General features: G+C 52.8%; 7 protein-coding genes across 7 annotated transcripts; 5 read left to right on the top strand and 2 right to left on the bottom strand.

Annotated features, from left to right (window-relative positions):
* Nucleotides 1-4,020: 4,020 nt before the first annotated feature.
* BDP55DRAFT_628146 (uncharacterized protein) lies at nucleotides 4,021-7,637 on the bottom strand (the record flags this gene model as incomplete). The annotated part of the gene is made up of 3 exons (XM_060571860.1): nucleotides 4,021-5,973; nucleotides 6,028-6,621; nucleotides 6,678-7,637. The coding sequence occupies 3 exons, from the start codon at nucleotides 7,635-7,637 to the stop codon at nucleotides 4,021-4,023; spliced, it is 3,507 nt and encodes a 1,168-aa protein (XP_060434183.1).
* Nucleotides 7,638-12,082: 4,445 nt separating this feature from the next.
* BDP55DRAFT_628145 (uncharacterized protein) lies at nucleotides 12,083-12,601 on the top strand (the record flags this gene model as incomplete). The annotated part of the gene is made up of 1 exon (XM_060571859.1): nucleotides 12,083-12,601. The coding sequence occupies one exon, from the start codon at nucleotides 12,083-12,085 to the stop codon at nucleotides 12,599-12,601; it is 519 nt and encodes a 172-aa protein (XP_060434182.1).
* Nucleotides 12,602-14,026: 1,425 nt separating this feature from the next.
* On the top strand, nucleotides 14,027-15,271 carry BDP55DRAFT_352241 (uncharacterized protein). Its single transcript, XM_060566995.1, has 2 exons — nucleotides 14,027-14,701; nucleotides 14,808-15,271. Exons 1-2 carry the CDS (start codon nucleotides 14,351-14,353, stop codon nucleotides 15,123-15,125), a joined length of 669 nt encoding a protein of 222 aa, XP_060434181.1. The 5' UTR covers nucleotides 14,027-14,350; the 3' UTR covers nucleotides 15,126-15,271.
* A 146-nt stretch (nucleotides 15,272-15,417) lies between these two features.
* BDP55DRAFT_543755 (GPI-anchored wall transfer protein 1) lies at nucleotides 15,418-17,085 on the bottom strand (the record flags this gene model as incomplete). The annotated part of the gene is made up of 2 exons (XM_060568438.1): nucleotides 15,418-16,809; nucleotides 16,978-17,085. 2 exons carry the CDS (start codon nucleotides 17,083-17,085, stop codon nucleotides 15,418-15,420), a joined length of 1,500 nt encoding a protein of 499 aa, XP_060434180.1.
* Nucleotides 17,086-17,819: 734 nt separating this feature from the next.
* Nucleotides 17,820-18,818, top strand: BDP55DRAFT_628143 (uncharacterized protein; the record flags this gene model as incomplete). Its single annotated transcript, XM_060571858.1, has 3 exons — nucleotides 17,820-18,295; nucleotides 18,412-18,582; nucleotides 18,668-18,818. 3 exons carry the CDS (start codon nucleotides 17,820-17,822, stop codon nucleotides 18,816-18,818), a joined length of 798 nt encoding a protein of 265 aa, XP_060434179.1.
* A 541-nt stretch (nucleotides 18,819-19,359) lies between these two features.
* BDP55DRAFT_544441 (uncharacterized protein) lies at nucleotides 19,360-20,763 on the top strand (the record flags this gene model as incomplete). The annotated part of the gene is made up of 2 exons (XM_060568481.1): nucleotides 19,360-20,425; nucleotides 20,564-20,763. 2 exons carry the CDS (start codon nucleotides 19,360-19,362, stop codon nucleotides 20,761-20,763), a joined length of 1,266 nt encoding a protein of 421 aa, XP_060434178.1.
* A 4,432-nt stretch (nucleotides 20,764-25,195) lies between these two features.
* On the top strand, nucleotides 25,196-26,480 carry BDP55DRAFT_352152 (uncharacterized protein). Its single transcript, XM_060566994.1, has one exon. The coding sequence runs from the start codon at nucleotides 25,663-25,665 to the stop codon at nucleotides 26,335-26,337; it is 675 nt and encodes a 224-aa protein (XP_060434177.1). The 5' UTR covers nucleotides 25,196-25,662; the 3' UTR covers nucleotides 26,338-26,480.
* The last annotated feature ends 1,219 nt before the right edge of the window (nucleotides 26,481-27,699 follow it).

Here is a 27,699-nt window from a genome sequence, read left to right as displayed (position 1 = left end):
GGGTTGCACCAATAAACCAAGCTTTTGCCATGGAAATGGGTACGTGCCTCATCCCCTTGGCCTTCTTGGCTACACTGCAAAATACGACACCATTCCTGTACCGAGTATGGAGTACGGGGTCTGGGTCCAGGAATCCAGAAATCCAGATGCATGCGCATGCTGTCACTGCTCTTCCACCATCATCATCATCATCATCGCCCGCCAGTCCAGGTCCAACACAGCAACAATGATATCACACCTCATCAACTCGCTGCAGGGAAAGAAGGCCTCTGCCCTATCGGACCTCGCCATTTTGCCTCCCCCCAAGTCCCGTCCCTCCCTCGGTCAATCGGTCAGTCGGTCTCTAGTTGTAGACTCCCGCTCTCAACAAAGGATACACAACAACCACCGCCCATCCTCCGCCTCATTAGCAACACCGAACCCATTGGCTCCGACGAGTCATAGTGGATACGCACTAATAAGCATTAACCTACACGCAGGGAGGGAGGGGCAGGGGACTCGACTAACACTTGACGGAAAGTGGGATGGGATTCCTCTTCCAATCTTCCTCCCTCCCTCCCCCTACTACCTAACAAACTCTCCTGCTAGCAGCGGACCACCCTCTCTCTCCGCTCCGCCCAGACAGGCCAGCTGAGCCTCACAGAATGACAGAGTTGCACTCGCAAATATTCGCGTCCAATTTCGCAATCTCCTCGCCGCCTCCCGTGCCAGACCCTCATCCCAACCTTGTATCCGTACCACTTCACCCAGGCGAGATCCGCAGCAGAGGTGGACAAACACTTCCCATGCCATGGTCTAGCTCAATGCGACTACAGTCTTTGAGCACCTACAGCACCAGTTTCTGATGAATTAACCTACGCCACATTGACACACACCGTCCAAAGAACCAGAAACTAGCATTGTTCGAGGGCCGAAGTTCGACGGCCGAAATGGGGCATTCTACCGGACGGAGACCAAGCAAACAACCTCTCGCTCGAGCCTCACCCACACTGGTTTTTTCCTACACTGCTCCCTTCGGTGTATTCGTACTCTGTGCTTTCTTCAGAAACCGAGCCAGGACGGACTGTTGGACTCTCCTTCTTGCTCTTGCTTCTCTGTATCCCCAGCTCAACTCGCAACGTGCGCCAAGCATCGCCAAGGACGCCGATTCCAGATGATGGATTCCGTGGTAGAGACAATCTCGAAACAAGAACCGGATTCCGGACCCCATCTTTTTGGTTTTCAGATCATGCAGTCGCGCATTTTGCGTTTCTCGTTCTCGTCGTAGTCGTTGCCGATAAAACTGTAAGAAGCCTCATCAAAGGGGATCAAGAAGAAGCCGGGCCGGGCAGTTAACCCCGCATGCCATTATCGAAAAGTCACAAGCTGACCGGCACAATTCGACATATGGATAATCCATAACTTTGATATCCCAGAACTCTGGAGCCTGCCGGCCTGCCGCCACTACTGCCACTCCTGCCTTATCAATCAGTCGGGGATCACCCTCGCATCTCAGTGGCTGGCACCTCTCTCGACGACACACGTGGTCCAGGTATCTCTACGCGAGACGATCTTCGTCCGCTCCAGTGTAGCAGACTGCAGAGTTGCATTCCGCCCGGCTATACACTCTTCTTGCGAAGACGAGCATGCATACATATCCTTTGGCATACCCAGCAGCGGAAATACCGTTGCAAGAGTGCAAGAGTCATGAGTCCATGACCACTCCATCAAAGTGCCCCCAAACGGTCAAGGGGCCGTTGCAAAAGCTGGCGCTCGAGGCTTCAAAGAGTGCACGGGGAACCGCTTCCAAACTTCCCAAAGCTTTTCCCTCTCGTCCCGGCCGATTTGACGAACATTCTGCTTGTTCCTGCTCATCGCCTTACCTTTTTGCATTTTCAAAAGGTTCCCGGCACTTTTCGTTTCCATCCAATGCTCCCCTTCCCTCCCTCCCTTCCGCTGTACCTTCCCTTCCCTCCCCTTCCCTCGTCCAACCTAATTCCTCTCCCCTCCTGGCTAGACCGTTTCTCTTCCCGTTTGTCACAACCTAATTTCGACAACTGGAAACAACAACAACCACAACAACAGCAGCACGATACTTTTCTACCCTGCCCTTGCTTCTTTATTTTTCCGCTCTCAAAGGATCAGTGCGCAACAACGTGTTCCAAACGTGCTCTGGATATCAAAGAGAAAGAAAGAGGCCCCTTACTGAATATCGAGAGAATCACGGAAAAGGTTCTTGGATAAGATCCTCGCAAGGAACGGGCGCTGAGACGCGTCATCCAAAACACCACAGCGCCCATCCTATGTTGCCCATCCATTGATCCAAGGACGATTCGTTTTTGGTCGTTGCGCCGAACGCAACAGGGGTTCAAACGAAATTCAAGCTTCCCACCTGCCAAATGGCCAAATGCCGGCCGCCCCAATCCACAGATTCGCCTTAATTACGAAGTACGGAGGCTAGATGCTCTCTTGATAGTGATACTATCGAAGCGGATTGGCTCTTCCCGCTCGTGAACCAATAGAAGCGCCACAGGATTATACCAAGCCGGCCGACACGTGCCGAGAGTGACGTCAAATTTCTTGGGGGGAGCTTGTTGACGGTGTGGACAAAAGGTGGCTGTACGTGCGGATGCTCCATACGGTTAGCGTCTAGTTACCCACGACTCTCATGCCTCTGTACCGGGCTCGGTACTGGCTGCGCCACAAACAGCCACACTTATCTACTGCGTAGGTCATGCCGTGACTGGACCGTCCATAGTACACTACTCCATAAGAACAAAGTGGGCCATTTGCGAGCGTCCAGACTTCAGCGTCGAAGCGTCGCGTCGAAGCGTGACAGTTAGTTGAGTGTCACAGATATGCGTAATGATGTGTGATACCTGTGACTGTTTGGTAGGGGCCAAGAAACCAGGTACCGAAAGCAAGGGAAGAATCATCCGGCCTTCGAGACATCGTACCGTTTCCCCCCTTTTGACCACCGACACAAAACCTCGTTGCAGACCATCCTATCCCGTCCATCAGCGCAGCAGATCCGATGAGAAGAACTAGAAGCGTGCTCTCTACCTACGTACTCCCTTAATCTTCTTCATTTTACGGTATACGTATAACATCTAGCCGGAGCTTGTAGATCACATCCATGGATTTGTGTAGACTATGGAGTGTGTTGTTCCGACTAAACAGGCGCACCGGCTTTCAAGAGAAAAATCACACAACACAATACGTACGGGCTAACAACGGGGTTTTTATATCCCGTGCCAAATGACTTTATATCTCACGGGGGGACTCTCTATGAAGCCGGGTTTGCCATTCAATGTAGCTTCAATATGCTTTCCATACCAGACACTGCATATCCCGCACCCAGCCAGTTGCAGCTGGATACCTACTGGTCAGCCCACTCACGACCTTATTCAACCTTCATCACACAAAAACGCTAACAATTCAAAACGTCGGTTCTTTCTTCTCTCTCTTCCATTCTCATTGTCTCTCTGTCTCTCTGTCTCTCGCTCTCTACTTCTGTACTTCCCATACGCCTTTGCCGCCGCCAGCAGTCTTAATTGATTGCCGACGTGATGCCATCAAATTAGAGGGAAAATGACAAGTCAAACCAACCAGAATAAAAAAAAAAAGGTCCCATTTCCGGAAAAAGGGAAGCGGGAAGAAAAACCACCAAGCCGTCTCTGTATCTGAACAACCCCGTCCCAGGAACCGACGCAATAAACACCATCAAACTTGCCTGATTACACGAGAGAGGACTGTGAAAATTAAGAACTCCTCTCAACATTCTATGCCGATTCGCCAACGATGCAGCAGGCCATCAACTTCCACTAACGATGCCAAGCGACCAACGTGTCCTGCTGGCTGGTATTCACACATTAAAACCTCAAAATTCTCAAAGACGAGGCGCACATCGCCTTATAGACGATGTCTTCACCGCTCAACTCGGCGTGCCGGGGACAGACTCATTTGCGACGATCGGGGCCCACACAATGGTCGTGATCCTGGACTATGAGATGGCGAGCAGTCGAGGGCCCCAAGAGAGCTCTACCTCTCGTCGCCACCTCTCGCTTTGCCGCGTCTCCGGAAGAAGTCCATAACTCTCTTGGCGGCTCCGCTGCTGCCTTGATGGCCACCGTATTCTGCGCTCTCGAATCTCTTATTCTTCTGTAGCACGCCAGACCGGCCATTTCCGCGGGACGAGCCAAATTGCTGTCCGTCGTAACCCTCAGACTCGGAGTATCCGCTGGCGTTGTACGGAGCACCAGTGTGTCTCCGGTTTTGGGCGTTTTCGAAAGAAGACTCCGATCCTGTGTTGAGACCAGTACCCTGCTGCATGTAGGCAGGTACTGCGCTGGGCTGCCCAATTGGGCCCACGTTCTGCTGCTGCTGCTGCTGTTGGTAGCCTTGCTGCTGCTGTTGATCTTGCCAATCTTGACGTTGCAATTGGGGAGCAGAGCTAGAGCCCGGCGGCTGTCGGTAACTCTGGTCATAACCACCATCATAGCCTCGAGACTGTTCCCGTGAGTCGACGTATCTTCCATGCTCATCAACCTCAGGGGGGTCTTGGATGGGAAGGTCGGGCTGAGACTGAGGCTCAGACGGCGGACGATCGTAGTCTCTGCCGATGCCAATAGCCCTCAGCGAAAATGACTGCGGGATCAACGAGAAACGCCTGTTTTGCTTCTCGTGGGAGGTTTGGGAGCCAGCGATGCTACCGCTGCGTTTCTTTCCAAGACCTAAAGAGAAGGACCGCCGAGAGGCCCTCGAGTCTATCGAAGGCCGGGGCTGACCTTCAGCAGGCATGTTGTTAGGCATGCTGACTGGAGGGTATTTCCGACTCTTGTCTGCAATCTGCGATTCGGGTCTCTTGCGGTTCTTACCCCCAAAGATCGACCCGTTCCGACCCAGTAGGGAGCCGATGGTGTTGGAGCGCTTGTGTCCATGTCCTCTGCCATCGCTTGACTGAGGAGGCGTCTGGCTCTGCGCGGCTTGTTGTTCTGGGGCGAATCCAGCAACCTTGGCAAACTTTGGCGGAACGCTGACGCTCGGTCGTCCCATAGCCTGTGAATCCTGGGTAGTGGGTTGTTGAATCCTTCCATGAGCATTAGTACCTGCGACGGCCGGGGGGATTGGTTGGCCGTACGATCCACGAGCTCCAGCTCCCAGTCCCATTGAGCCTGATGCCATTGAGCCGCCTGTTTGAGGTCTTCCGGAAGCCTGCGCACCTGATGCTGAAGGTGCGAAAGCGTTCTCAGAGGTCGTCCGGGTCTCGCGAGTCGGTCTTGAGGGTGCGGCTGCCGTGTTGCGGTGAGCACTTGGAGGGCGCGTGCCTTGTCGACTCGCTCTGTACGAATCTCTCGAGACAGGAGGGTCTCTAGGGAGGGGCTTCTCCTGGGAGTTTTGGTTCTCCGCAACCTCCACAGGACCTTGGCTGCTCGAACGCGCCCTCGACTTACTTCCTGCAGCAGCCGCCTCTCCTCTTTGTGTCTGCGTCGTCGGAGCCACGTACTCGACCTGCACCGTGCGACGTTTGTTATCTTTGTGCGCCTTAGCAATGGCTGCTGCCTCGGCGTCAGCATCGATTTTGGCGTGTTTGCTGGCGAGACCTCCCACTGATGTTGGCGTGTTGGCTTTCGTCTTGGAGGATTCCCGGACCGAGGCGCTTCGTCCGATGCCAGATGCTTCTGCAAAGTCGTCGTCTTCCGAGGGTACCGTCGTGTTTTGGATCTGGTTGGGCGTCGTGGTGCTACTAGTAATGAACTCCACGACATGAGCGTACTCGCTCAACCAGCTATGCCGAGCTACCTCAAACAGGTCTGCTCTTTTCCGGGGGTTGGGGACAAGGATTCGCCTGAGAAGGTCGCGAGCGTGGGGGGTGACGTATTCGGGGAAAGTCAGAGGCGTGTTCACAATGTATTTGTACAGTAGGTTAATGTTGTCGCCTTCGGGGTTCGCTGGATCGTCGTCAAAGGGAAGGTAGCCAGCCAACATTGCGTACTAAATTCTGGTCAGCTTCTGCATCAGCTATTCGCCGAGAAAATCATCGCTTACCAAGATTACACCGCAGCTCCATACATCAACCTTGCGGCCGGTGTATAGAGAATCGCTCACAACAAGCTCTGGCGCAGCGTAGCAGGGACTGCCGCAACTTGTCTGCATTAAGTCGCCCTTCCTTGTGCCATTGGTCTTGACTCTATCCAGTCCCAATTTCTTGACAAAGTCACGGTCGCTGAGATTGAGTTCTTCCTCTTCGGAAAGCTCTTCCTCGGCATCGAAGGTGTTGGCGAAACCAAAATCCGTGATGATTATGTTGCGATTCCGGTCCAAAAGCAGATTCTCCAATTTGAGATCTCTGTGAACGATGCCTTTCTTGTGCAAGTAGCCGACACCAGAAACTAGCTGGGCGAACAGCCTTCGCGCGGCATTATCCTTCAGGTAGCGATGGTTCAGAATGTAGTCGAACAGCTCACCACCAGAGGCATATTCGAGAATAATACCAATGTGCCTCTCGGTTTCGACCATCTCGTGAAGGCGGACGATATTAGGGTGAGAAATGCCCCGGAGGATAGCAATTTCGCGATAGATCTTGGCCAATCTGGAGGGGTTGTTGCCGACACTATCCCGCTTGATCAACTTGATAGCGACCTGTTGATGAACTGTAAGCAAGAATCTCAAAGCATCTCGATGGGTGAGCAACTTACTTGCACATTGTTATCGTTTTTCCAGCCGAGCTTTACTTTTCCGAACTCGCCCTCGCCGATGGTATTTCCAAGAACGTAGTCGCCGAACCTGACCACCTTCTCACGCTTCCCGGAGTGATCATGCCGGCTTCTGCCGCCACGTCTGCCATCATCATGCTCGGACATGCCGACGATTGGGGGAGGTGCGGCGTCATCATGTGATGATCCTATGCGCGTAGACTGAGCTTCTGCCAGTCGCTCCTTTTCGCGGGCGATGTCTACTTCAGGCTGAGAGACCACCATTCGGTTGAGAACCTCGCTTGCTTCGCGCGAGGGCTGCTTGGGTGATGCTGTTGTTGTCTGGGGAGGTGCATGTGATCGTACAGGAATCACAGTCGGCTGGCTCCCAGGACGGTTGCCGCTCGATCGATGGGGGGAGTCAGGAGGCATTTGTTGGTGCGATCTTCTGCTGCGTGAAGCGGCACCGTCGTCGGAGTAGGTATAATCGACATTACCATTCGTTCCATCTGCTTGACCGCGTCGCGGTGACGATGCCGCCTTGTCGGCAGCGTGATCGCGTCTTTTCGTGGTAGTCGTAGTGGTAGTAGCGCCCGAGTAATTCGTCGAGGACGTTCGAGGGGGGGCAACGGGAGGCATGTTTCTGCGTTGTTCGGAAGATGAGGATTGGTAGTCTGGGGAAGAGGGCGCGACGGCGACAGGGCTGGCGGGGACAACTCGGGACGTCATGGGCGAAGTCGGGTCCGGAGTGTTTACAGACGCGCCGTTTCCGCTCGGTCGACTCGAGGGGCGTTGTGACGATGCAGGAGAGGCAAAGTTGTTTTGCAGATTGGCATTGTACGCCTCGTGAGATGGGGAAGAGTGGTTCGACGTGTACTGCCGGCTGCTGGGTGAGGCTGCGACCAAAGGCGGTGATGCCAGAGCTGTTGTGTGATGGGTAGGCTGCAAAGCGGCCGAGGACATGCTTTTGCAACAGTGGAAACGCAAGCGCGCAAGGAAATAGACTTCGACTGGGCGGCGGTCCTAGTCTGGTGTGTTTTGGTCCCGCGATTGTCGCTAAGATGTCGGTCTGCGATGTTGGTGCGTTTTGGAAGGGGTCAAGGGAGGCTGGTATGTTGGCGGAGAATTGAGAGAAGCGAGCAAGAGGCCCGTAAGCGAATGCTGTTCAGCGAGGTAGAGTTGCTCGCTGGGCACCAGGTTTCAGGACGCTGGAATTATTGAGCTGCAGGAATTAATTCGGCCTGAATTGGTATGGGACGGACGAGCCCGCCGATTGGAGGTATTAGGGTCCTTGGATAGGTCGTGTTGTGAGAGTCTGCTGTGCCAATGAATCGGGCCAGTCTATCTCATGGTGTGGGCGGAAAGGGTCGATTATTTCCCCCCCCTTGGGCTGAGGGCTGCGATTTGTTGTTTATTGTAGCTTGACCCTGACGAAATGTATCGGTGACGATCGTTTTGGGCGGTAAAGTCGAGTCGAGTCAATGCAGCAACAACACTGGGAACAGTGACGCGACAAAGGGGCAGTGGTGCACGTACACACTCTGCTGTGAAAGGCTGTGCGACGGATTGATACCTATGGCTTTGAACCTATGCCCTCGTCTTTTCTGGCTTGTCCTTTGACACCGTCTGAGACCAGACGGGGGGTGCAGACAGGAGGAGGAATGGGCAGTAGAGAAAAACAGTTACAGTCGTGTGTGTGTTTGTCGGTGAGGTGACCCTAGTCGAGGATGAAGAGGCAGGCTGGATGCAGTATGGCGGTGGGAGCCCAGTATGTTGTAATTGGAACCAATTCCCTTTACCGAACCACTGAGGGCTTATCTGGTCTGGCTTCGAACGATCAGAGGAGCTATCGCCAGCAGGTCGAGGAGACCGAGACAATAATGATTGCGGGAGGCCCGAGTCTGATTGTAGGCTTTTTGTCGACGGTTGAAGTTGTCGATGGCGCGCTTCTCTCCTTTGGCGGGCTCGAGACTAGCGGCAGACTATCGGAGCGAGTTGGATCGCCGGTCACAAAAACAATACCAGTGACTGACAACGCAGACCAAACGGGGTCGTTGGTGCAGCGAATTCAGGTACAAGCGGGATGAGGTAATGCGCGGTGAGTGCCCAAGTTGGACTTTTGGAGCGAGAGGCGGTGGGAGTCGAGATGTGGAGGGCGAATGAGGGCGAACCAGTCCAGAATGAGAGAAGAGAGACAGGCGGGATCGGGAATGGGCCTCGTCTTGGCTTTTGGGCGAGGGACAGAGAGAGAGAAGGAGAGCGAGAGGGTTAGGAAGAACGAACGGTCAGACGCTCTCGTGCTCGTCAGAATAAAATTGAAGAGATGAGACTTGGGACAAGCTGGAGCTGGTCCAAGGTTGGAGTGAATGGCCGAGTGAATGCGCCCGATATTTGGAACAGCGCAACTGCGGGAGCGCAAGAAACAGCCAGCCCAAGGTCGTCAGCCAGTCAGTCCAGTCAGTCTCGAAAAGAGAGGAGAGACGTCAAGAGATTGGGTGTGAGCGGGCGGCGGGCGCGAGAGAGAGCCAGCAGCAATGGCAGGCCGCAGACTCAGAGAGAGTGAGAGAAAGCGCGCGATTGAGGAGATTCCTGGTCGGATCCAAGGTAGGTCCCCGGGGGTATCGTGTACTTGCAGGGGTGAGGTGCAATGCAACTTGTAAGTACCGCCCAAAGAAAGTGAAGGCGGAGATGTGCGTGGGCCTCAGGGGGGAAAAGCGGGGAAAAGGGAGCAGGTGCGGTACATGCAACTAGGGACGGAATGCAGGTACCAGATACTCGCTAATATCCGCTAACGCTGCCACTACTGCGACTGCGACATGCAACCGCGACTGACTGCTTTGCTTTCGTGCCTTGGTGCTTCGTCTGTTTCGTTCTCTGTGCTTTGAACGAGGTTGCTGCCAGGTCTATGACACTCACTGCTGCACACTGCAAGTGGAAGGAGAGAGAGGCGCAGGTGTCAGAGTCGCGACGTAATTAGCTGATAGCGCTGCTCTCGCTGGCTGTATGTGTGAGGTGAGGTCGAGGCAAGGCGAGGTAGGATTCCGTCGAGAAAAGCAGCACTCTAGCCGTACGTAGAGAGAGAGGCCTGCCCTATTTTCCTGTTCCGCCCCAACTGAGTGGATGACCGTGACCACCCGACGTAGACTGGACCGTATTGATCGTAGCAGGAAGAGGCGAGGAGATGCCGTCTCGTTAAATTATCTCACTTACGGCTGTCCAAGCACCAACACCAATTTTTCAGAGGGCCGGCGCGGACTGTGGCCAGTGGGCAATTTGTCGTTTCTTTTCTCCCTTGGAGGAGACGAGGGGGGCCCTTTCCGATCCAGCTTGGTCTTTTCCTTGGTTCCGTGACTTTTCTCGGCCGGCCTATGTTGCTGGCAGGCGGCAGCTGGCCCGAGAGTACGTGCTTAGGTCGGTAAGGTAGGTTAGGTATTCGTCCCCAATAATCTCCTCAGTGCAGCGGCGCCGGAATGGACTGATGTTCCCTTTCGTATCCAACCTTGGTTATCAAGTGACGAGATGAAGTTGACGTGCGGGGCTCAGATGAGAGGATCGAGACCTGAACTGCCTATGCCCTACGGAGTAGGTAGTGCCTAGTGCAACAAACTTGTACTCCGTAGTCGAACAATAAATTATCTTCCACCCAGTGTGACACCTGGCGTAGACGGGTAGGTATGCTTCGAATTGGCGTGTCTGAGTTGATGTCTCAGCCCAGAGCAGCGCATAAGCCTTTCACGCCTGTGTAAGTCGAGAGGAGGCTTTGAGCTTCTGTGTAAGATGCGGAAGCAGGAGGGCGTTGCACAAGAGCCGAAACGTGGGTGTGGGTGTGGCTAGTGCGGATGCTGGTGCTAAGAACTTGCACCGGCGCTGGCGCGGTTTCTGATATTTGCCGCTGGTGATCGGTCTTCTAATTACTCGTACATGTGAATGTGGAAGGGAGTGGCTGGAATTCGATATCAACCAGCTTGAGGTCCAATGCCAAATGACACAAACAGCCGATTGTTGATCAGAGGAGAGGAGACGGGAATGAGGAGAGGAAGCGAGCAAGACACTCGGATGGGACGGGAAGAGGAAGAAAGGGAGCAAGCGATGCAATCGGAAGGCACGTCAACCTCAGAAGGAAGTTCCTACTATTGGAAGGCAAGGCAGGTACGGAGGAGACGGAGACGGGTGGCGGCGGCGGAAGAGAAGGAACGAAAGATACAGGCGCCATCCAAAATAGGTACCTACCTTGAAGTAAGGTAGGTAGGTAGGTAGCAATGTTGCACCTGCCTCCCGTCGTCCAGTCTAGGTATCAAGTCATTCTCTCCTTCCCGCGATCTAAGCATCCAAGGCACCTGCCTCTTTCAATCGCTTTACCTACTTGTCCAAGGTACCTTGAGGTCAGTACCTACCTATAGCTCGTCGACGTTCCATTATCTTCTAAACATCCTCTCGCTACTTCGCATCCTACCTTATTCTACATGAACGTTCTCCCGTCTCCATGATACAAATCTCTGCCTCTAGCTACTCAAGCTTCTCCAGCACGCTGGGATCTGCCCTCGGCTTAGGCATTGACGTGACACCCGAACCCGACTTCACCTGAAGCTCGAGCTCTCTTCCTCGACAGCCCAGACGTTATTTTTCAAGGAATCTAGCCAGCATGAGCACAACGGCAGGCGGCGCCGCAGCGGACTCTCGGTGCAACTGGCTAATTGGCCCATTGGGTTCGTACGGATAGATCAAGCTGGCATCAAGCCTCCAACTCGCGTCCCACTTCGTTCGAGAAGACTGAAGGTTCCCGCTTCGCACGCTCCGGCAAGTTGGCAACACTCCAGCTTCATGCCTAGCCCCATGTGCTTCGTCTTTTGAGATGGGATGACCCCTCGACAAGGGTTACCGCGGATCATGCAGCCCATCTACGAATATCTGCCCGCTGTGAGTGTGAGTTCACGTCTTTTCTTTCTGTCACTTCGTACCGAGTACTCTACAACCAGATGACTGAGTGTGCGCCTAGTTTGGAAAGGTCAACATGGGGAACCGAACAGCAGTTTGCCGTCCGAAAGCAGGTCGGCTACTAGCCGTCAGGTCCAGCCTCGACACCATCCACAGCTCATCGCCAAGAGGCGACATGCGATGCATGGCGTGCCGAGCGTGGTTGGCGTCGCCAGCAGTGGGACGCAGATGCAACTTTTTCTACGATTCATGTCTGGCACAAATCACTCACCAATCACTCGTCCATATGTATATGCTTCTACGACTGAACCGCATTGAGGGCATCTGCCCTTTCCTTATGCAGTAGTCAACTGCAGAAGCTACAGAGTCGCATCACGATTTACCTTTGCGTTTAGTCGGCCACCGTCAAACGAAACACCTCATACCCCTGCTGGTGGGCTTGGTGTCCAGGCGATAAAGACCGGGGTATCGACATGGTCCAGGGGTCATGTCGTTCTGACTTGTCATCATCACCAGGACCAGCTGCTGCCGCACCACTGCCCAAACCGGTCGACTGTCCTGATCCTCCCGCAGAGATTTGGATTTCGTCCGATTCCTTCCCATCCTCCGTGTCCATCGTTGACCAGGAGGTGTACGCCGTAGCTTGTTGCATTCCCAGTCAGTCAACTATGCCACGTTCTGCCTCGTGCATTTTGGTGCAGCGCGGCTCTATTCGACATCATTTGCAAAGACAGGATCGTCCTGTCACCCAAGAGTTGCGGCATAATTGCAGACGGCTGCTGGTTTACGCGCTCGAGACCGCAGCGAGGTCCCTTGCATTGACGTGGCAGACTGCATTTCTCCAAATTACCGTCCAAAACCTGGCTGGTTGGCGGGCAATGTCTGCGAGACCGGACTGTCGAGTTCCCCTCGCTCTTCAAACGACGGATCGCGTGTTTGCGCATCGCATGTCATTTGGCACCAACACTCTCCTCCCCACACATCCATCCTAATGTCGCCGTCCCCATCGCCTTCGCATTTTGCCATATCCCCAATGTTTATGCGCACCAAGCGGTTGGATCTGATGGCGCATGGTTCAAAGACGACTCGAGGTTTACTTACCTACTAGGTTACCCGATTGTCGCGCAGCATCCCTTGGCTTAACGAAGTTACCTTCATCTTATTACTTGGATGGCTCACTCGGCGGCTATCCTCAGCCATTGTCAATGCAAGATACGCACAAAAGTATTCGATTCTGCTCCGTACCTTATTCCACCAAGCTTCTGGGTCTTCATGCTTCACTCTCCAGCCAACTCACCCTTGCCATCAATTCGCTCCAACTTGATTCGCCTGTCTCATTATAATCAATTATTAATGACCTTCTACTCCGTACCTGTACAGCCGTCCCACCCTCGTGGATGGAATTCCGTCCTACAGGCCCCATAGGCTCCATGACACTTCGAGATATTCGCTTGTCTTTGTGCTTTGGAAGATCTACCCCGGACGATTGTTCGCTTTGGAGACCAATGTTGCGCCTGTTCGCGGCAGATCCATGTCCTGTGCGAGCCATCAATAATCTTACATGGAGGTAAACGGCATTTTGATATTCTGCTGATTGGTTGCAGTCCACCATACCGTACAAAGCCCGACCGTTTGCTCAGCTTATCAAGCCAGATACAGAACTGACTGAGCCGATTTGCATTGACCATGCTCTCCGAGCAAGAGCAATACCAACATTGAAGGCGAGCATCTTTTGCCAAGATCCTCTTGAGGCGACACTGGTTTGTCTGATCATTGCGAACTTACGAAGACGACCAAAGTCGTGTCCACCATTAAGCCAGCATGAACATCGGAGATGAGGCGCATGGCGCTTGACCGGGGTCTGCCTGCGTCAGCCGAAAGAGAATCTGTCCGTCATGAGCAGGCTGAACTTTTTGAACTTCTGAACACAGCTCGAAATGGCCCCGGCTCGACTTGCCAATTGAGTGGATTCAGGGCTAGCCGCAAGTCATGTCACTTGGCACCGTGGCACCTTAAGATTTGCGTTTCCCAAAAGCACTTTCGCATCCTGAAAAATGCACGTGCTGATGGGGAGGAGGGGCTTGTCAAATGACAGCTATCTTCTTGTGTTTTCTTGAAGTTCGACTGCCCAAAGACCCCCTCTCGGTCAGGTCTTTCCGAATGTCCCCCATAGCCATACATCAGGTCAACTAATCCAGATTGTCATTCGTCTCCCCCCGGTTCTGGAGCAAGCGAGCTGCCCCATCAAGATGATCAGCCCGGGACAGCCCAGCAAGACAGCCCAGCCAGACTCGGCACTTGGGCCATAATACCACAGTACACTATCCGCACATAGATGTGTTGTCCAGTGACATCATGGCGGTTCACTTGCAGACGTTGACAGCCCTGGCGGGCTGTCGTCGTGTATGGATACAGTCGAAAACCAGGCGAACGTATTTCCCCGATCTATGCAGAGTACAACCGCCACAACTATCCCCGAAACGAGTTAATCGACGGCGAAGGATAGATATCTTTGGTCGTACACGACAGCAGAGAGCAACGAAGCTGCTGACAACGGCCACATCATGGATGACCTCCAGCGACGAATCCACGGACCGCAGTACGGATAGACGAGGACGAGCCCACTCATCAAAGGCCCAGAAATTCGCGAAAAGGCGCGACGCGTCTTTATTTTAATTCCACCTAACCCAGTCCCAATTCCCCATCTTCAAATAACCCATTACCCAACTTCAACTTGGGCCATGCGGCCCAATGAGGCAAATCCACAATCCCCCCCAAAGACCACAGGGGCGACCCCAGCAAGTTCGAGCAAACACGTTGACGAACCACCCGTATCCGGACATCGGATTCCTGTCCGGGGATCTTTCGTGTCGACCCAAATGTGTCTTCCTCAGGACCGTACGTGTGTATCCGTAGGGTCCGTAGGTAACAAGTCGGCAGAGGGGGGAGCAACGTGGCAACCCACCTTCGACAATAAGTCCACGCGTTCGACTATGCAAAAGTTGTGTTGGTCGGTATGCGGCAATGCTATCCAAACGGGGTTCCCGGCGATCTCGAACCAACCAACCCGGGGACCTGGACCAAGTTTTTTGGTAACCCATTTCGTTGTTCGATTCTACCTGTTTGCCTCGCCTAGCTCAGAGCCAGTCAGCCCTGTTCTGTCCAGTGATTGAAGTCTGCGCTCACCGAGTATTCTAGAAGATTTCCAAAGAAAAACCCGGCGGTGTGGATCGAGGGACAAACCCGTCAATGCAAGGGAGCCGCACGCCCGGCCACCGCATTCTTCGAGGGAACGAGAAGAGAGATACCCAAGTCACACCCAACCGCGGGTCGTGGAAAAAAGCTTTGTCCAGACTGCGTTTGCCAAGTTGTGAGCAACTTCGAAGCTTTGTCCACGCCGTGGTGATGGCTTTCTCTCATGCTGGCAGTGAGATTTTTGCTGTCGTACCACCGGAATGCAGAACAATTTGTCAAATTCATCAGCCTCGGGGGAGATCCTCGAGGGAACCTCTTTGATGTCAAATCGTAATCAGTCAGCTGACTTTCTGCGGTTTTCCGGTGGCTCCGTCACAGTAGATCATGTTTCCCGGGGTTGTCGGGCCGCTGAGGCTATTGTCAGGAACTGGCGCCTATCTCTATGGAGGTTGATCAGACGCTTCGCGGCCCGGCCATTCTCGAAGCGACATGCCGAGTCCGAATAGACGTCGGTATAGTGCCTCATTGAGATACTTCCAGCCGTCCTTCTGTGCCAGTATTACATGGTGGGTGAGATGTTTGTAGCCGTGTAACTTAGATTTTATTTCGACGTCTATAACTTGATGGAGATATTGTACGCATCCAGTCCGAGAGCGATGCCTGTGATTGCTCCGCTGTACGCAACCAAGATACCCATTGTTGCCATGGGTCCAAGATGAAGTGTCGGCACAGTCATGTTGACCAGTCCCGTCAAGACATTTGCGATGAGGAACAGGAACAAGCCATTGCGGTTGTAGACGCGGAACACCTTGCTAGTCGCGGTCTCATACGCTTCCTTCTCCGTCCTCGCGTCAGTCGCATTATAGACGGACGGGAAGAAGAAAGTGTCCACTAGGGCGTATGCTAGAAGTTGTGTCGAGTTGAACGCCGCGGTCCACAGGACATAGGGGAGGTTAGCGAGACGGCGCGAGACGTTCAGACCGTCGCCGTAGCTGTTGCTGGTACTCAGGAAGTATAGCCCTGTCCACACAGCAGACCATATGGCCATCATCATGAGGAGTGTCTTGCGCTGAGTAGCAGGATTGGAATCGCCCTTGGTGTGGAGACTCCGAGGCAGGACGTACATTCCTGTATCCTGTCCCGCAAGGAAGATGGCCAGGTAGCCGAAGAAGCTAAAGATACCTTCACGGTTCTTTGAGAATAGGTCGGTCCTCGGCGCAGTTAGGATGTAAGCCTTCAGGTCGGTGCTTTCCAGAGCCACCTGATACAGCACACTCAGGATGATTGCAAGAGCGGCGTAGCTAGGCACAATTTTGAGCGCAGACTGGAAGATGGCAACAAACGGCGGCAGGAAGCCCAGAGTGAAGAAGAAGTTCCAGTGAACACCATACTCAGTGACATGTTCGGCGTAGTCGAGACCCTTGACACTGAGCAAGCGGATGACGCCCAGCACGAGTAGCGGTAAGGAGTGGCGCATCGACTGGAGTAGACGTGTCATCAGGGGTATCGATCGACCTTCCGCCCGCTCTTTCAGGACGGGCCGAGCAGCGACAACGCCGGCGCTGAAGACGAAGGATCCGACGCCCATGTCCATCAGCGATGTTCCCCATGTCTCAACCTTGGCGAAGCGGCGCGGGAAGAGTTGGAAGTCGACGGCGAGGATGGCGATGCAGGTGATAACCATCATGCTACCCCGGTAGTGTGTTAGGAAAGGCTTCACGGGCAGCACGGAGAGCGGCCCGGCGCCGGAGCCGGGCTTGGGCTTCGCATTGGGGGGTATAGCGGGCTTCTTGCGACTGGCGCCCAAGTTGGGAGGCAGCGTGTAGATGAGGACGGCGGGACCGAGGAGGAGGGCGCAGAGTAGCAAGGGAGATGAGGCGTAGAGAGTCGTGGATAAGAGGATGGCGGTGACGTTAAGGAGGAAGTCGACGGCAGCTCCCAACAGCGTGTAGGGTTTGAAGAAGGATTGGCGTGATTGGAGTACAGACCACAGCAGGACGGCGACCTGGAAAGGAATGCGAATGTCAGCACGTTGCTTTGTCTCGATGCATGCGCTGCGCGGGGGGCGCGTGGGATGTGAAGGGGGGTGTCCAGCAGCAACAACAGGGTATCAGGGGATCAGGGGATCAGGATGGCAGATCAGAGTTTTTGTTCAAAGAAGATAGTTACGCACGGGAGCGACTGCAGTCACATAGTTGATTTCGGAGGCGGAGCCACCAGAGAGGTTGGAGACAAAGTCTTCCTTGAGCTTCTTGTAGCTCGCGGCCGTAGCGTCGGACATGTTTGCGATGGCTCGAAAGAGAGTTTGGGTTCTTGGTTTCTGGGAGAAACAAGGAATGTGGGAGATGTTCAATGCATGTTCTAAGAGAAGGGAATGCTTTTGAAGACGGCGAGCATTGCTTTTGCCCGGTTCAGCGAAAAGAACAAGCTGTTCGTTGTTGTTCTTTTGGCGATATGGTTTTTTTTTTGGTTTTTTAACCGGTAGTTGCAACGTCAACCTTTCTTGGACGTTCTTTCTCTGTCTCTCCACACTGGAGTACAGAGGAAAGACGAGACGAACTCTGGCCAGAAGGAGCAGCAGCAGCTTGGGAGGAAAGTGGTCCAAGCTCCTTCCTTCCAGATGGCACAGGCATCTCTGGATAAAGCACATACCTATCTTAGTAAGGCAGAGCTGGTACGGAAGGTGGAAAGTAAGGTAAGGTAATCCGGGAGGTAAGGCCAATCATCAGCTCTTTCCGCAGCACCGTGTGGGCCTTGGTCCGATGGCTTCGGAGGCACGGAGAGGAAGGAAGGGGGCTTACGGCATACCTGACACAGAAATCCTCCGTGCCTTCCGCCGTCAAAGGAAAGCTCTGGGGACGGGGCAAGCTTTGGGAAGGCCAAGCTCAAGCCGAAGGCAGACACGTCACAAACATGGGCATTCCAGGAGCTTGCTCCGAGGTATCTTTACCTTGTTTCTTTCACTTCGTCCAGATATTCCTGGCGTTGTTGTTGCTGTTGTTGTCTCATCTCTCCATGTCTCCCACGCATACGACACATTCCACGCATCCATACATCCATCCATCCATCCATCCGCGCAAATCAACCAACCAAACAACTGAATCTCTTGTCTCTGCCAGACTGACACCTCTCATCGGTTTGTCAGCTCCCTTTTCGCCTCCCATTCCGCCTTTCCAGTCTTTCCAACCCATCACAAATCAAGATCTGAGATCCCAATTGCTGCCTGCCATCGTCTTGTTCCACCGTTTCCCACTTTTCGCCATCACGGCCGCAACCATTCCCCGCCGTGTCAAACATCCAAGACATACCGACGCCGTTGATGTTCCAACTCCACACTTTCCAGCTTCGCCCCCGGCCTCATTGCGGCATTCATCCAAAGACAGCTCTACATGGAAAAGAGAGGTACCTTTTGGTCTGCAGACAGAGCTACAGCCTACACATCCGTACAGTCTTGAAAACTTATTTACAGCTACATGGCCAGATGCAGCTAGGTACGCCAAGTTCGATTGGTGCGAGTGCGAGTAGAAGTGGAAGTGGAAGTGGAAGTGCAAGCGCGACTCCCAACCCAGTCACCGTACACCCCTCAGCTCTCAACCGTTGGTTGCAGTCTTTCTGCTGCTGCTCTGGCTGCTACCATGTCTCAACCCCGGACCGAAGCTCTGAGCTGGCCGTCTACCAAGAGAGAATGCGAGATGGGCAGAGCAATAGAAACTGCTTCTATGCGTCGAAGCCAACAACCTGCACCCCCAGGCCTCAAGGTGGCAGGAAAAGATGCACAGTGAGCCAATAATGTGGCCAGAAACATGACGAATCAAGGCCCAGACAAGCCACATTCCTTTGTTCTTCTCTATGGCCATCTGCAGACGTTCAATCTCAAGCCTGCCATATCCCCATGGGTTTGCTTCCGACAACCCAACCCACACGCCTGCTAGCTCATCTCCTTTGTTCTCATATGCAATGAGTGACATGGGCATGGCTGTTGGCCGCAACCGCTCATTGTCGCTTCATGCTTGACGACCGCATTCCTCATTACACTCCCACCGGGGCTTGCAGGCCCAAAGCAAAGACTGTCCCCGCCTTCTGTACACACCCTTTCTCTGTCAGTGACAGTCTGTCAGTCTCCTCTTCTTTGCATCTTGCCTGTCTTTCTTGTCTTCTTTGAGAGAGCCCTACCGTGTCTACCAGTCCTTTCATTTTCTGATCCCGGCAGTTGCTGCAAGTGCCCTTTCTCTCTTTGGGCACCTAAAGAAACTGGTGGGAGAAGTCCAAGACTTGCAGACAGACAGACTCACAAGGTCTTCCGCAAAGATATTAATTAACCCTTTTCGTCCCTCCATCCACCCAAGACATAAGAGAAGCCCTCCTCCCTTGATCAATCCCTACAGGGCTACAAACTCTTGAACTCTATTACCCCCATCCCATCATCTCGGTTGCACATTCCGATCTTGGGATCCATTCATCATTACTCAAAAATATCAACTTGATCCCTCTCTTCTTCCCTCACCACTTGATATATCCTACAAGGCATTCACCTCTTTCACTTTCAAAAACCACCATGGCTACCCCGATTGAGAGTCACCCTCGTACTAGCCTTCACCCTTTATGGACACCTTCATATAATCAAGGCGGATTTCCTCGTTCATCGACTTCAGGCAGACAAGCAGCCCCTAGTTCGTATTACAGCCCATCTGACCGTTCACCCAAAAGCCTGCCTACTCCGGTCTTTCCTTCCAACGATGGCTCGATGAGACAACATGAGCGGGCCATGGTCGACCGTCTCGGCTCCAGACTCCGACAAGCACCAGGTTCCGGTGATCTTAGCCCGCCAAAGTCAGCAAATCGGCCGAGCCCGCTTTCTCCTCTCGCAGAGCACTCAGCAAGTGATGGCAGACGGTATTCGGCCGCTCCTATAAGCCCTCGCCGGCCAGGTCCGCCGCCATCAGCAACTCCGCTCTCACCACCCATGGCTAGCCCTAGGATGGTAAGCAGTGTCCGAAGACAGACTCTCGCAGCGGAGACCCGATCGATGCTTCTCGCTGGTTTGGGCGAAGAGGCACAACGACGACAGTCTGTGGCAGGACCTGGATACGTTGCCAGATCCAGGGAGGCTGAGAAGCGCATCCAACTTGAGCAGCTGCGAGCATGGGGCCATGTGTATCTTGGTGATGCCAAAACCTCCGACGTCTTTGTCCAAGCTGTGTCTCTTAATCGTCGAAGCTCTAATGCGAGCACCAACTCGGATCAATCTGCTGGAGGCTCCTCGCCCCCGCGAATGCCGTCCACACCGACTCTGCCACCTCACCAGCGGATGATGAAGTTTCGAGTTCGTCCTCGGGCCCTCGAGCGCAAACCGATGCTTATCACTCACACTTTCGACATTGAGCAATTACGCTCCACTATCGCGGACCCGTTGCCAAGCCCTGCTCCCGCTGATCAAAGGCGGCGGCCATCTCTGCATACTCAGGCCACTTCACCGCTGCCAAAGGCCTCATCTCCTCGACCGAGTGCGGCACGAAGGCGGTCGAGCAGTGCAATTCACAGCACGCTCCCTTACAGCCGCGGGCTAAAATCTGGAGATCCTCGCGCGGCCTCATCGCGTGGCGCCGACACTATACCAATCCGTAAGTAATGTCTTGTCTAAGTTTATCTCCTCTGACGTTTGCGGACTTGAACCTTTTGGGCCATAGCCTCCAAGGCCGGCTCCCTGCTACCCGGGTACAAGGCAGGAAATCCAAGGCTGACACCCAACCCACCCACAGATCTCCAATACGCCCGGTCCTCACTCCCGGTGTTGGCGGCTATCATCGTCTCTGGCACCATTCAGGCAGGCGACGTTGTCGAATTGCCACTACCGTATCCCGAAGTGTGGTCCCAAACAGTCACCTATGTCTACACGGGACAAGGAGACTTGACGGATGCAGTCAAAGAGAACATCCTCTACCTTGCTGGAAAAGTTTAACGCCCATGTCTGGGTCTCGTGCTTGTTTAACGACTTATGACTCTTATTTATTTCTTCTCTTTCTCTTGGCCACCTTTCTCAACGAATGCAGCACTCATATGCTTGCTCATTCTATGATCACGCGCTTTCTGGAGGGTTAGCGATCGTTGAAGGCCGTTTGCCTTCTTTCTCTTCTGTTCTTCAACACTCCTTTGTCCTCTTCACTCGGAGGACACCCTGTTCGCTATACAACTTTGGCATCTTTGCCCACATGACTTATGTAGTTTAATGATTTTCCTTTTCAATGCAGAGAACAGACTTACTGTCCATGAATACATACCAAAAGACATATTGCCGTCAACGTTTCCAAACAAGTGATTGCAAATATCTGGTCTTTCCTTTCAGACTTGGGAATGATTGCACCCCGGTCGAAAACTCAATCTCACCAGGCCACGAGTTGCCGGAACAGCCACACTTTGTTAGTGACCGCCCTATCCGCTGTTTGTTCCGCCGGGACGGAACGCAGGAGACTCTGGGAGCACAAGGCAGTGCTCCCTATTTGCCTACCTATTTTGTTTAGGGCAAAGTATCTTTACGTCCGCAAACGTGGGGCGGGTTTTTGGTTGTGGAACCCGCGCCTCAACATACGATGGGGGGGGAAACGCCCACGAGTTCTCTTTGATGGCCATAGCTTGCAGCGTGTTGCGCCCTCCCGGTATATGACGTTCTTGGAAATCACTGCGAAAGGGATTCTGGTGGTGTGGTTGATCAATCTCCTCCTATCGTGCTACTCAGCGTGTCAACCAACCTGGTCAGCTGGAGTCTGCTCCAGGAGGGTGGGGTTCCAAACTTGTTACTGCTGAGACCGACGTTGACAACGAGTTTGGTACCGGCCGAGAAGGACGTTTTCATGTCTTCGCCTCCCTCGTGTTGCTACCTAGTTTCTTTTTTGAACAACCTTGTCGGTTGTGTCTCTGATCTTTGGATCTTCTGAAATCTGAAGTCTTTGATATTCTAGGATTTTCTTTTTTTTTCTAAACACACCCCCCCTGTTTGTTCACACATCCAGAGGTATGTGGGCAGGCAACTTTCCCTTTCTAAAATTTTTGAGCGTCGATCTTGGACCCAGATCGCGGCGTTTTTTATTTCTTGTTCTCTTTTCGACCTTGACTTATTGATTATCCGTAAGTCCCGACCATCCTAACCCACTATCGACAGCGCCTTTGGCGGGAAGGAGAGCTGTCAGGTGGAGTCTCTTAGATCAGTGGCATACATCACATCCCATCCCTCCTTTTCTGCCTTTCTCGGGTTTTCTTAGCCATGGCAAGTAAGTGGCTACCTACCTACCTAGATAATAGGACCACGAGATGGCGTCCCGGAGGACTGCGGCAGTTGTCGCTTGCAAACTTTGCGAAAATACTCTATAAGCCTCAAGCCTCAAAGCCTCTCCCATGGGCGGCTGGGCCCCCCAATCTATTCTGTGTGCAGAAGTACGTCGGTAGGACAAAGGCGGCAAGGCGTTTTGTTTTTCTTTTCTTTTCCAAAAAGGTGTTCTCCACCATACGGAGAAATACCGAAGCAGAAGGGTAGCAGCCACGTCTTCTTCTGCTTAGGTACCTGCTCTCCATCACTGTAGGTAGGTGGTAATCCCATCACCCGAACATCCCCCACTCCTCGGGCCTTGTGTAACCGTCCGATCTCTCGGCAAGTGTGCGTGTGGCAGTGTGTGTGAGTGCGTGTGTTACCATTCGGGCCTTTCGATGACGTGGTGCGCTGAAGGCATCTTGTCTGTTTTCAGCATATCAGACAATTCCTTTTGTTTTTCCCGTCCTCCTTTTTTTGGGTCCTCTCGGACGGGGTCCCTTTTTTTTGGGTCTTGTCTCTGGGTAGGTCCCTCGTAGTTGCAAACTTTGCCAGAGTGGCAGAGAGCAGTTTGCTTGCGTGTCGATGAGCCCACTGATGTTTGTCCGGATGTGGTAAGTTCCTTCTCGGCGAGGGGACGGTGCGGCGAAAAGGTGCGGAAGTTCCGCTGATGGTTCCGGCCCGCGTATTCGGTGCCCCGGTATGGGTGTCGGTGCGGGGTTGGCGGGAGCTTTGATGTGAACGGCCGAGAGGCGGAGATGCGGAGAGGCGGGGAGGGCGGAGGCTGATGGGACCGGTTTCGGGGTTGTCCACTCCACCGGCCCGGAGGACGGGCCGGAGGTTCTTTTCCGCGGCTTGTATGTAAATGTAGACGTTGCCTGCTGCCTGGATATGATGGGCATGTTGGGAATTCTCCCGTTGTGCTTTTTCACTGTCTACTCATACTGATAATCTCGACAAATAGTGATATCGCAGACTGACACATCTCACACGTCGTTACTATTACGCAAAGAATGTTAAGGGGCAATTTTTTCATTGGACATAGGGCCGCATTTCTCAGTGATATCGAGTTCTTTGCTTGGTTCGCTTTCGATACTGCTCAATCGTCGCCCGAGACTTCCAACCCCGGTGCATACTTATCAAGCCTCACCTGCCCATCTCAACTACCTAAGGTACCTGATTTGTATGTCCATATCAAGGTCCCAAGTAGTGATCTATGCAAGCTTTCGATGGTTCCCGATTAATTCTATCACAACCACACGAAACTTCCTTCCCCGTATCCACCTCTTCGCAGGCACAGACAGTACGCGAAGAGACAGGCTATGCTATAACCCGCTCACGTTCGAAAGCCTTCGTCTAGGATCGAACTAAATCCTTCTCATAAATCCTACTTAAAGCATTGTGCTTATATTCTGTAAGGTAGGAGCCCAGGTGAACACGGGATACCGCTCTAAAACAAATGCACACGTGCAGCGGCTCCATGGTTGGAACTTCAGGTTCGCGGAAAGCACGAAAGCTTCTCAAACTGGTCCGACGAAGCTGTAGAATGAACACCATCAATTTCAGAATAGACGACCGAAATTCGACACATTTGCGTAGAAATGCTTGATACATCATCGCGATATTCAAAGAAAGGGACATCCCAGCTCGTTTCAACATATCCTCGATTTGAATGTGAAGAAATACAATCAGATGTCTCGATTCATCAGCCAACCCAAGACTGTTATTCGAAAGCATGGTGGTGATCAAGTCAAGGTCTCCTATCCTCTAGCTCCAAGAACTATCATACTTGATATTGGATTTTTACTGGGAACCACATGCACCGCTACATCAAAGACAGTTCCAGCGCGATGTGCTTCGCAAACGGAACATCGCCTTCAATTTAATTTACGCATCTTTAGCGAGTCTAAGACCCCTATTTCGTACCTTTTCTCTTACCTCTTGACAATAGGGACCGAGGCCGGTGCTGTGAGAGAGAGGAAGACTTGACATCGCCGCCAGCGTACAAGAGCCCCAAAGCGGCGGAAGGACTCTTGGGACATGTTACGAATTGGCCAGTCAAAAATTGGAAGCCTTTGCATAAGAGGAACGAGGCAAGGATCAATGGCCAAGAGTTTGGCGATAGACAACATTCAACCGAGAATTTAGACGAGACTCGGCACAAGGGACGTCGATGACGGTGCTTTCATATCACGATGACTGGCTCCCTATGACCAGCTCAGCTAGAGAACACGGCTACCAAGTTTTTGGATGATACGATTTATCTAGCATAGGGGTTAGGTGGAGGGAAAGATGTTTGGGCTGAGGAACAGATACGTTGAGGTCTCTCGAAATAGACGGCGAAAAAGCACATGTATCGCCGCTCTCTGGCTTCTATTCAGTTCTTTGCATGTCGAAAATTTCAGATTCACCATTGCTGTACACCATGCTGGTGTTTGTAAACCTAGATATCTTCTAGTAACTTCCGGTCGGAAAGATCCTATACAGAAGGATGACCGAAATACCGCCGGGTAGCCTAGTAGGACGTTTAATCCTGCCACGTACCGCTTTCCTCGCGTTCTTCCACGATACACTGGCATACCCCCCAAGTAGTCATCTAATCCCTGATATCATCACTGGCAAAGCTCACATTAAGTCTCAATATATCTCGCCTACCTTCTTTGGAAAGATCCCCTACCTAGGCGCACCTCTACAAATACCACATCCTAATAACCTCATCCACGAGCTCTATACAATCCCGTTGAAAATGGCCCGGAACTATTCAAAGACAGGAAAAATAGCGGCCATATGCTCTGACATTGTGGTTCCAAAGGTACCGACTGGGTCCAGCTTTTCCGCCTGCCACCCCTCGTGAAACTCTCCCCGGGGAGCAACTCGAGTTGGAAATGACAGATAGTAATGCCTTGCGGGATCCCGATATCTCGAATGATGTGTACCAAGAACCAGCCGTGACAACTTACCTAATTCACACTGAAACAGCATACTCAACATCTCAAATACATTCATGTACAGGAGATTCTTCACTTCAACCAGAGCAGATCCGAGATAAAGCTCCGATGCCAGGCTCTGTAGACTGCTCGCATTTATATTCGCCGCATACCCACCCATAACTGCATAGACGTCGATAGAGCTACTGAAGTACACATCCATGCTCAATCATGAATATAGGAGAGGGGCTTCAGAGCGCTTCTTCTGGTGGCGGCCGTATACGCTCGACAACCCGGTATCCGCAAAAGCCACATGGAAGAAAACCAACTTGCGTAATGAGACGAAGAGGGCCTGCCGAGTTGTGTCTTTGTAGTAAATTACACTACGTGTCACATAACGTAGTCGTCACCGTGATCGTGAACACTATGACGCTCTTCCGCTAGAGACAACTACACAGAGTCTGCGTCAGAAGATCATATCATCTATACTTATAAGAGCTTCCGGGTTCCTTAGACACCCTGAGAAAGACCGGCAAAAGTACCGATATACTCATGCTCCTCAAAATTTCAGCCATGCAAGACTGTTCGCGCCTATCAACAAGAGCAAAACCATATAACTCTATAAAGTCCGATGAAGATCTACCTCTTGTCAATCACCTCATCACAACTTTCCTCAAAGTCTGTGCCCCCAAGAGCAAAAAAGGAAAACTCTGTCAAACTCTGCCAAAATCAAGTACACCAAACTACCCACGCATTCCATCGACATGCCGGAAAGGGTCCTGCCATACATCCAACCTATGCTCCCGCATACTTCCAGTTCTCACCACCACCACACCAAAAAGCCAAGCCCTCGCGGCCCGTCGTCTCGGCAAAAGACAAAAGGTGGGTGGGTGTCCCTGCATCTACTCCAGACCGGGCACCGCTCAACCGATTCAACTGGCTGGACTTGCCGCCTCCTCTCTTCTGTTTGGCTTCCAAGCCCTTACATCTGATCCCCAGTCCATACATCCCCCATCCCTCGGCCAAAAAAGGCAAAAGCTTCCAGCGTCAAAGCAAAGCATCCAAGGACGCGGTCCTGGTGCGTGGCGCGGCGCGGCGCAGGGTCCCTTGGTTCATCTCCTCAGCTGTAAATTGTGAACCTACCACCACGACCACCCCCCAAATATCGTCTTTGGATGTGTCTGTGGCTGCCTCAAAGGCATGTGGTGATGCTGACACCCTGCAGGGCCCGCACATGCTTCATGGCCACAGTAAAAGAAAAAGGGCATTGACGCCAAAGTACCCAAATGGAAAAACCACCCAATAGAAGTAGAAAAGTGAAAAGAATAGTAGAAAGAGAAAGCCACCAAAACATGTACCGCAGAGCCAAAGGTCCACGACGCTAATGCCGAACTCAGGTAAGTCAACACAGGAGTAGCGGCCCGTTGAAATTTACCTCACTTTACTTTCTTCTTGTTGAACGGAGGCCTCGCTATAGTGTTCCTCCGAAAGCTTCACATGCTCGAGGTAGGTGCCTTACCTAGTATGCTCGCGCCGCATGCCTAGTCTCGTTGAGACATTTTTCTTCCCTCTTCCGACGTCTCAACCGCAGCAATGCAGCCATCATTCCGATCCAGTTCCCAGCTTTTCGCACCGAGGACGGGGAGCAGTTGGCCGAGCGATTCATCCATAATCTCGGATCTCCTGCAACCCAAAGGCAGCCACGAAGCCAAAAAAAAGATAGAAAACGCATCGAGGCCATTGATTGGCGTGCTATACGCTGGAGCTCACTCGAGCTCGCGTGGTCTTCTACTTAGCATCTCTACCTGGCTCCCCTTGGCCTACTTCTTCAAACACGACTCGATTGAGCTTGGGAGGAAGGAATTCGGCGAAGGGGGAAATAAGACTTTGTGGGAGAATCCCCGCTGGAGGCTGCTTTTCCACGGTATGGCAAAGACAGAGAGAGACAGAAAGGGAGGAAAAAGAAAGCATGTGAAAGATCGACAGCGGCTCAAATCCCACAGACACTCACCAGAAGACGATCATTCCCCACGTTCCAGCCCCATCACCACCAGCCAGATCGCTTCCCCGCGGGGATGAGGACCCCCCCGTTGCGAACCACCATCCAACTTCCCAATCGCACTCGGCCTCCGTTCCCAATTCGTCCATTGCGAAAACTCTATCTCTCTTCCTCTCAGTCCCATGTAACCAACGCACATGCCAAAAGGTTCTCGATGCTGGGCGAATGTGGCCAAATGCCTGTGTGTCATCCTTCAGTCGATTCGGGTTGTATCGCCTTCGCAAGCGCGGCCGTCTCATCAAAGACACGCATATGCCACATCGCCTTAGTCCCAGTGGCAGCGTTGGAGAATGAAGCTGTCCGGATCTACCGCACTTGTCTGCCTCTTGACCAAAGCACTGAATGGGAAAGACCGTGGTCAGCAGCTGTCCAGAGAAGGATAGGCTTCTTTTCCCATCAGCGGCGCTTCACCATGTAGCAGCACCTATTGAATGCGGCAGCCAGATCGTGGGCCCATTGTCGCATCGCGTATCTACCGGCATTCCAGTCTCTGCGCCGGCCACTACTCCGTGTCGACCAATAGTTCCAAGTAGAATGGTGTCGAGCCTGTCCATTGTGCCGTCCACGATGGCTATATCAGGTCGTGAGACCGCCAGCATGTGACTCCAA

Source organism: Colletotrichum godetiae (assembly GCF_030913485.1).
Source record: "Colletotrichum godetiae strain CBS 193.32 chromosome Unknown BDP55scaffold_6, whole genome shotgun sequence".
Lineage (NCBI taxonomy): Eukaryota > Fungi > Ascomycota > Sordariomycetes > Glomerellales > Glomerellaceae > Colletotrichum > Colletotrichum godetiae.
The sequence above is the reverse complement of the archived record's forward strand: the minus strand, read 5'-3'. Positions and strand labels throughout refer to the sequence as shown.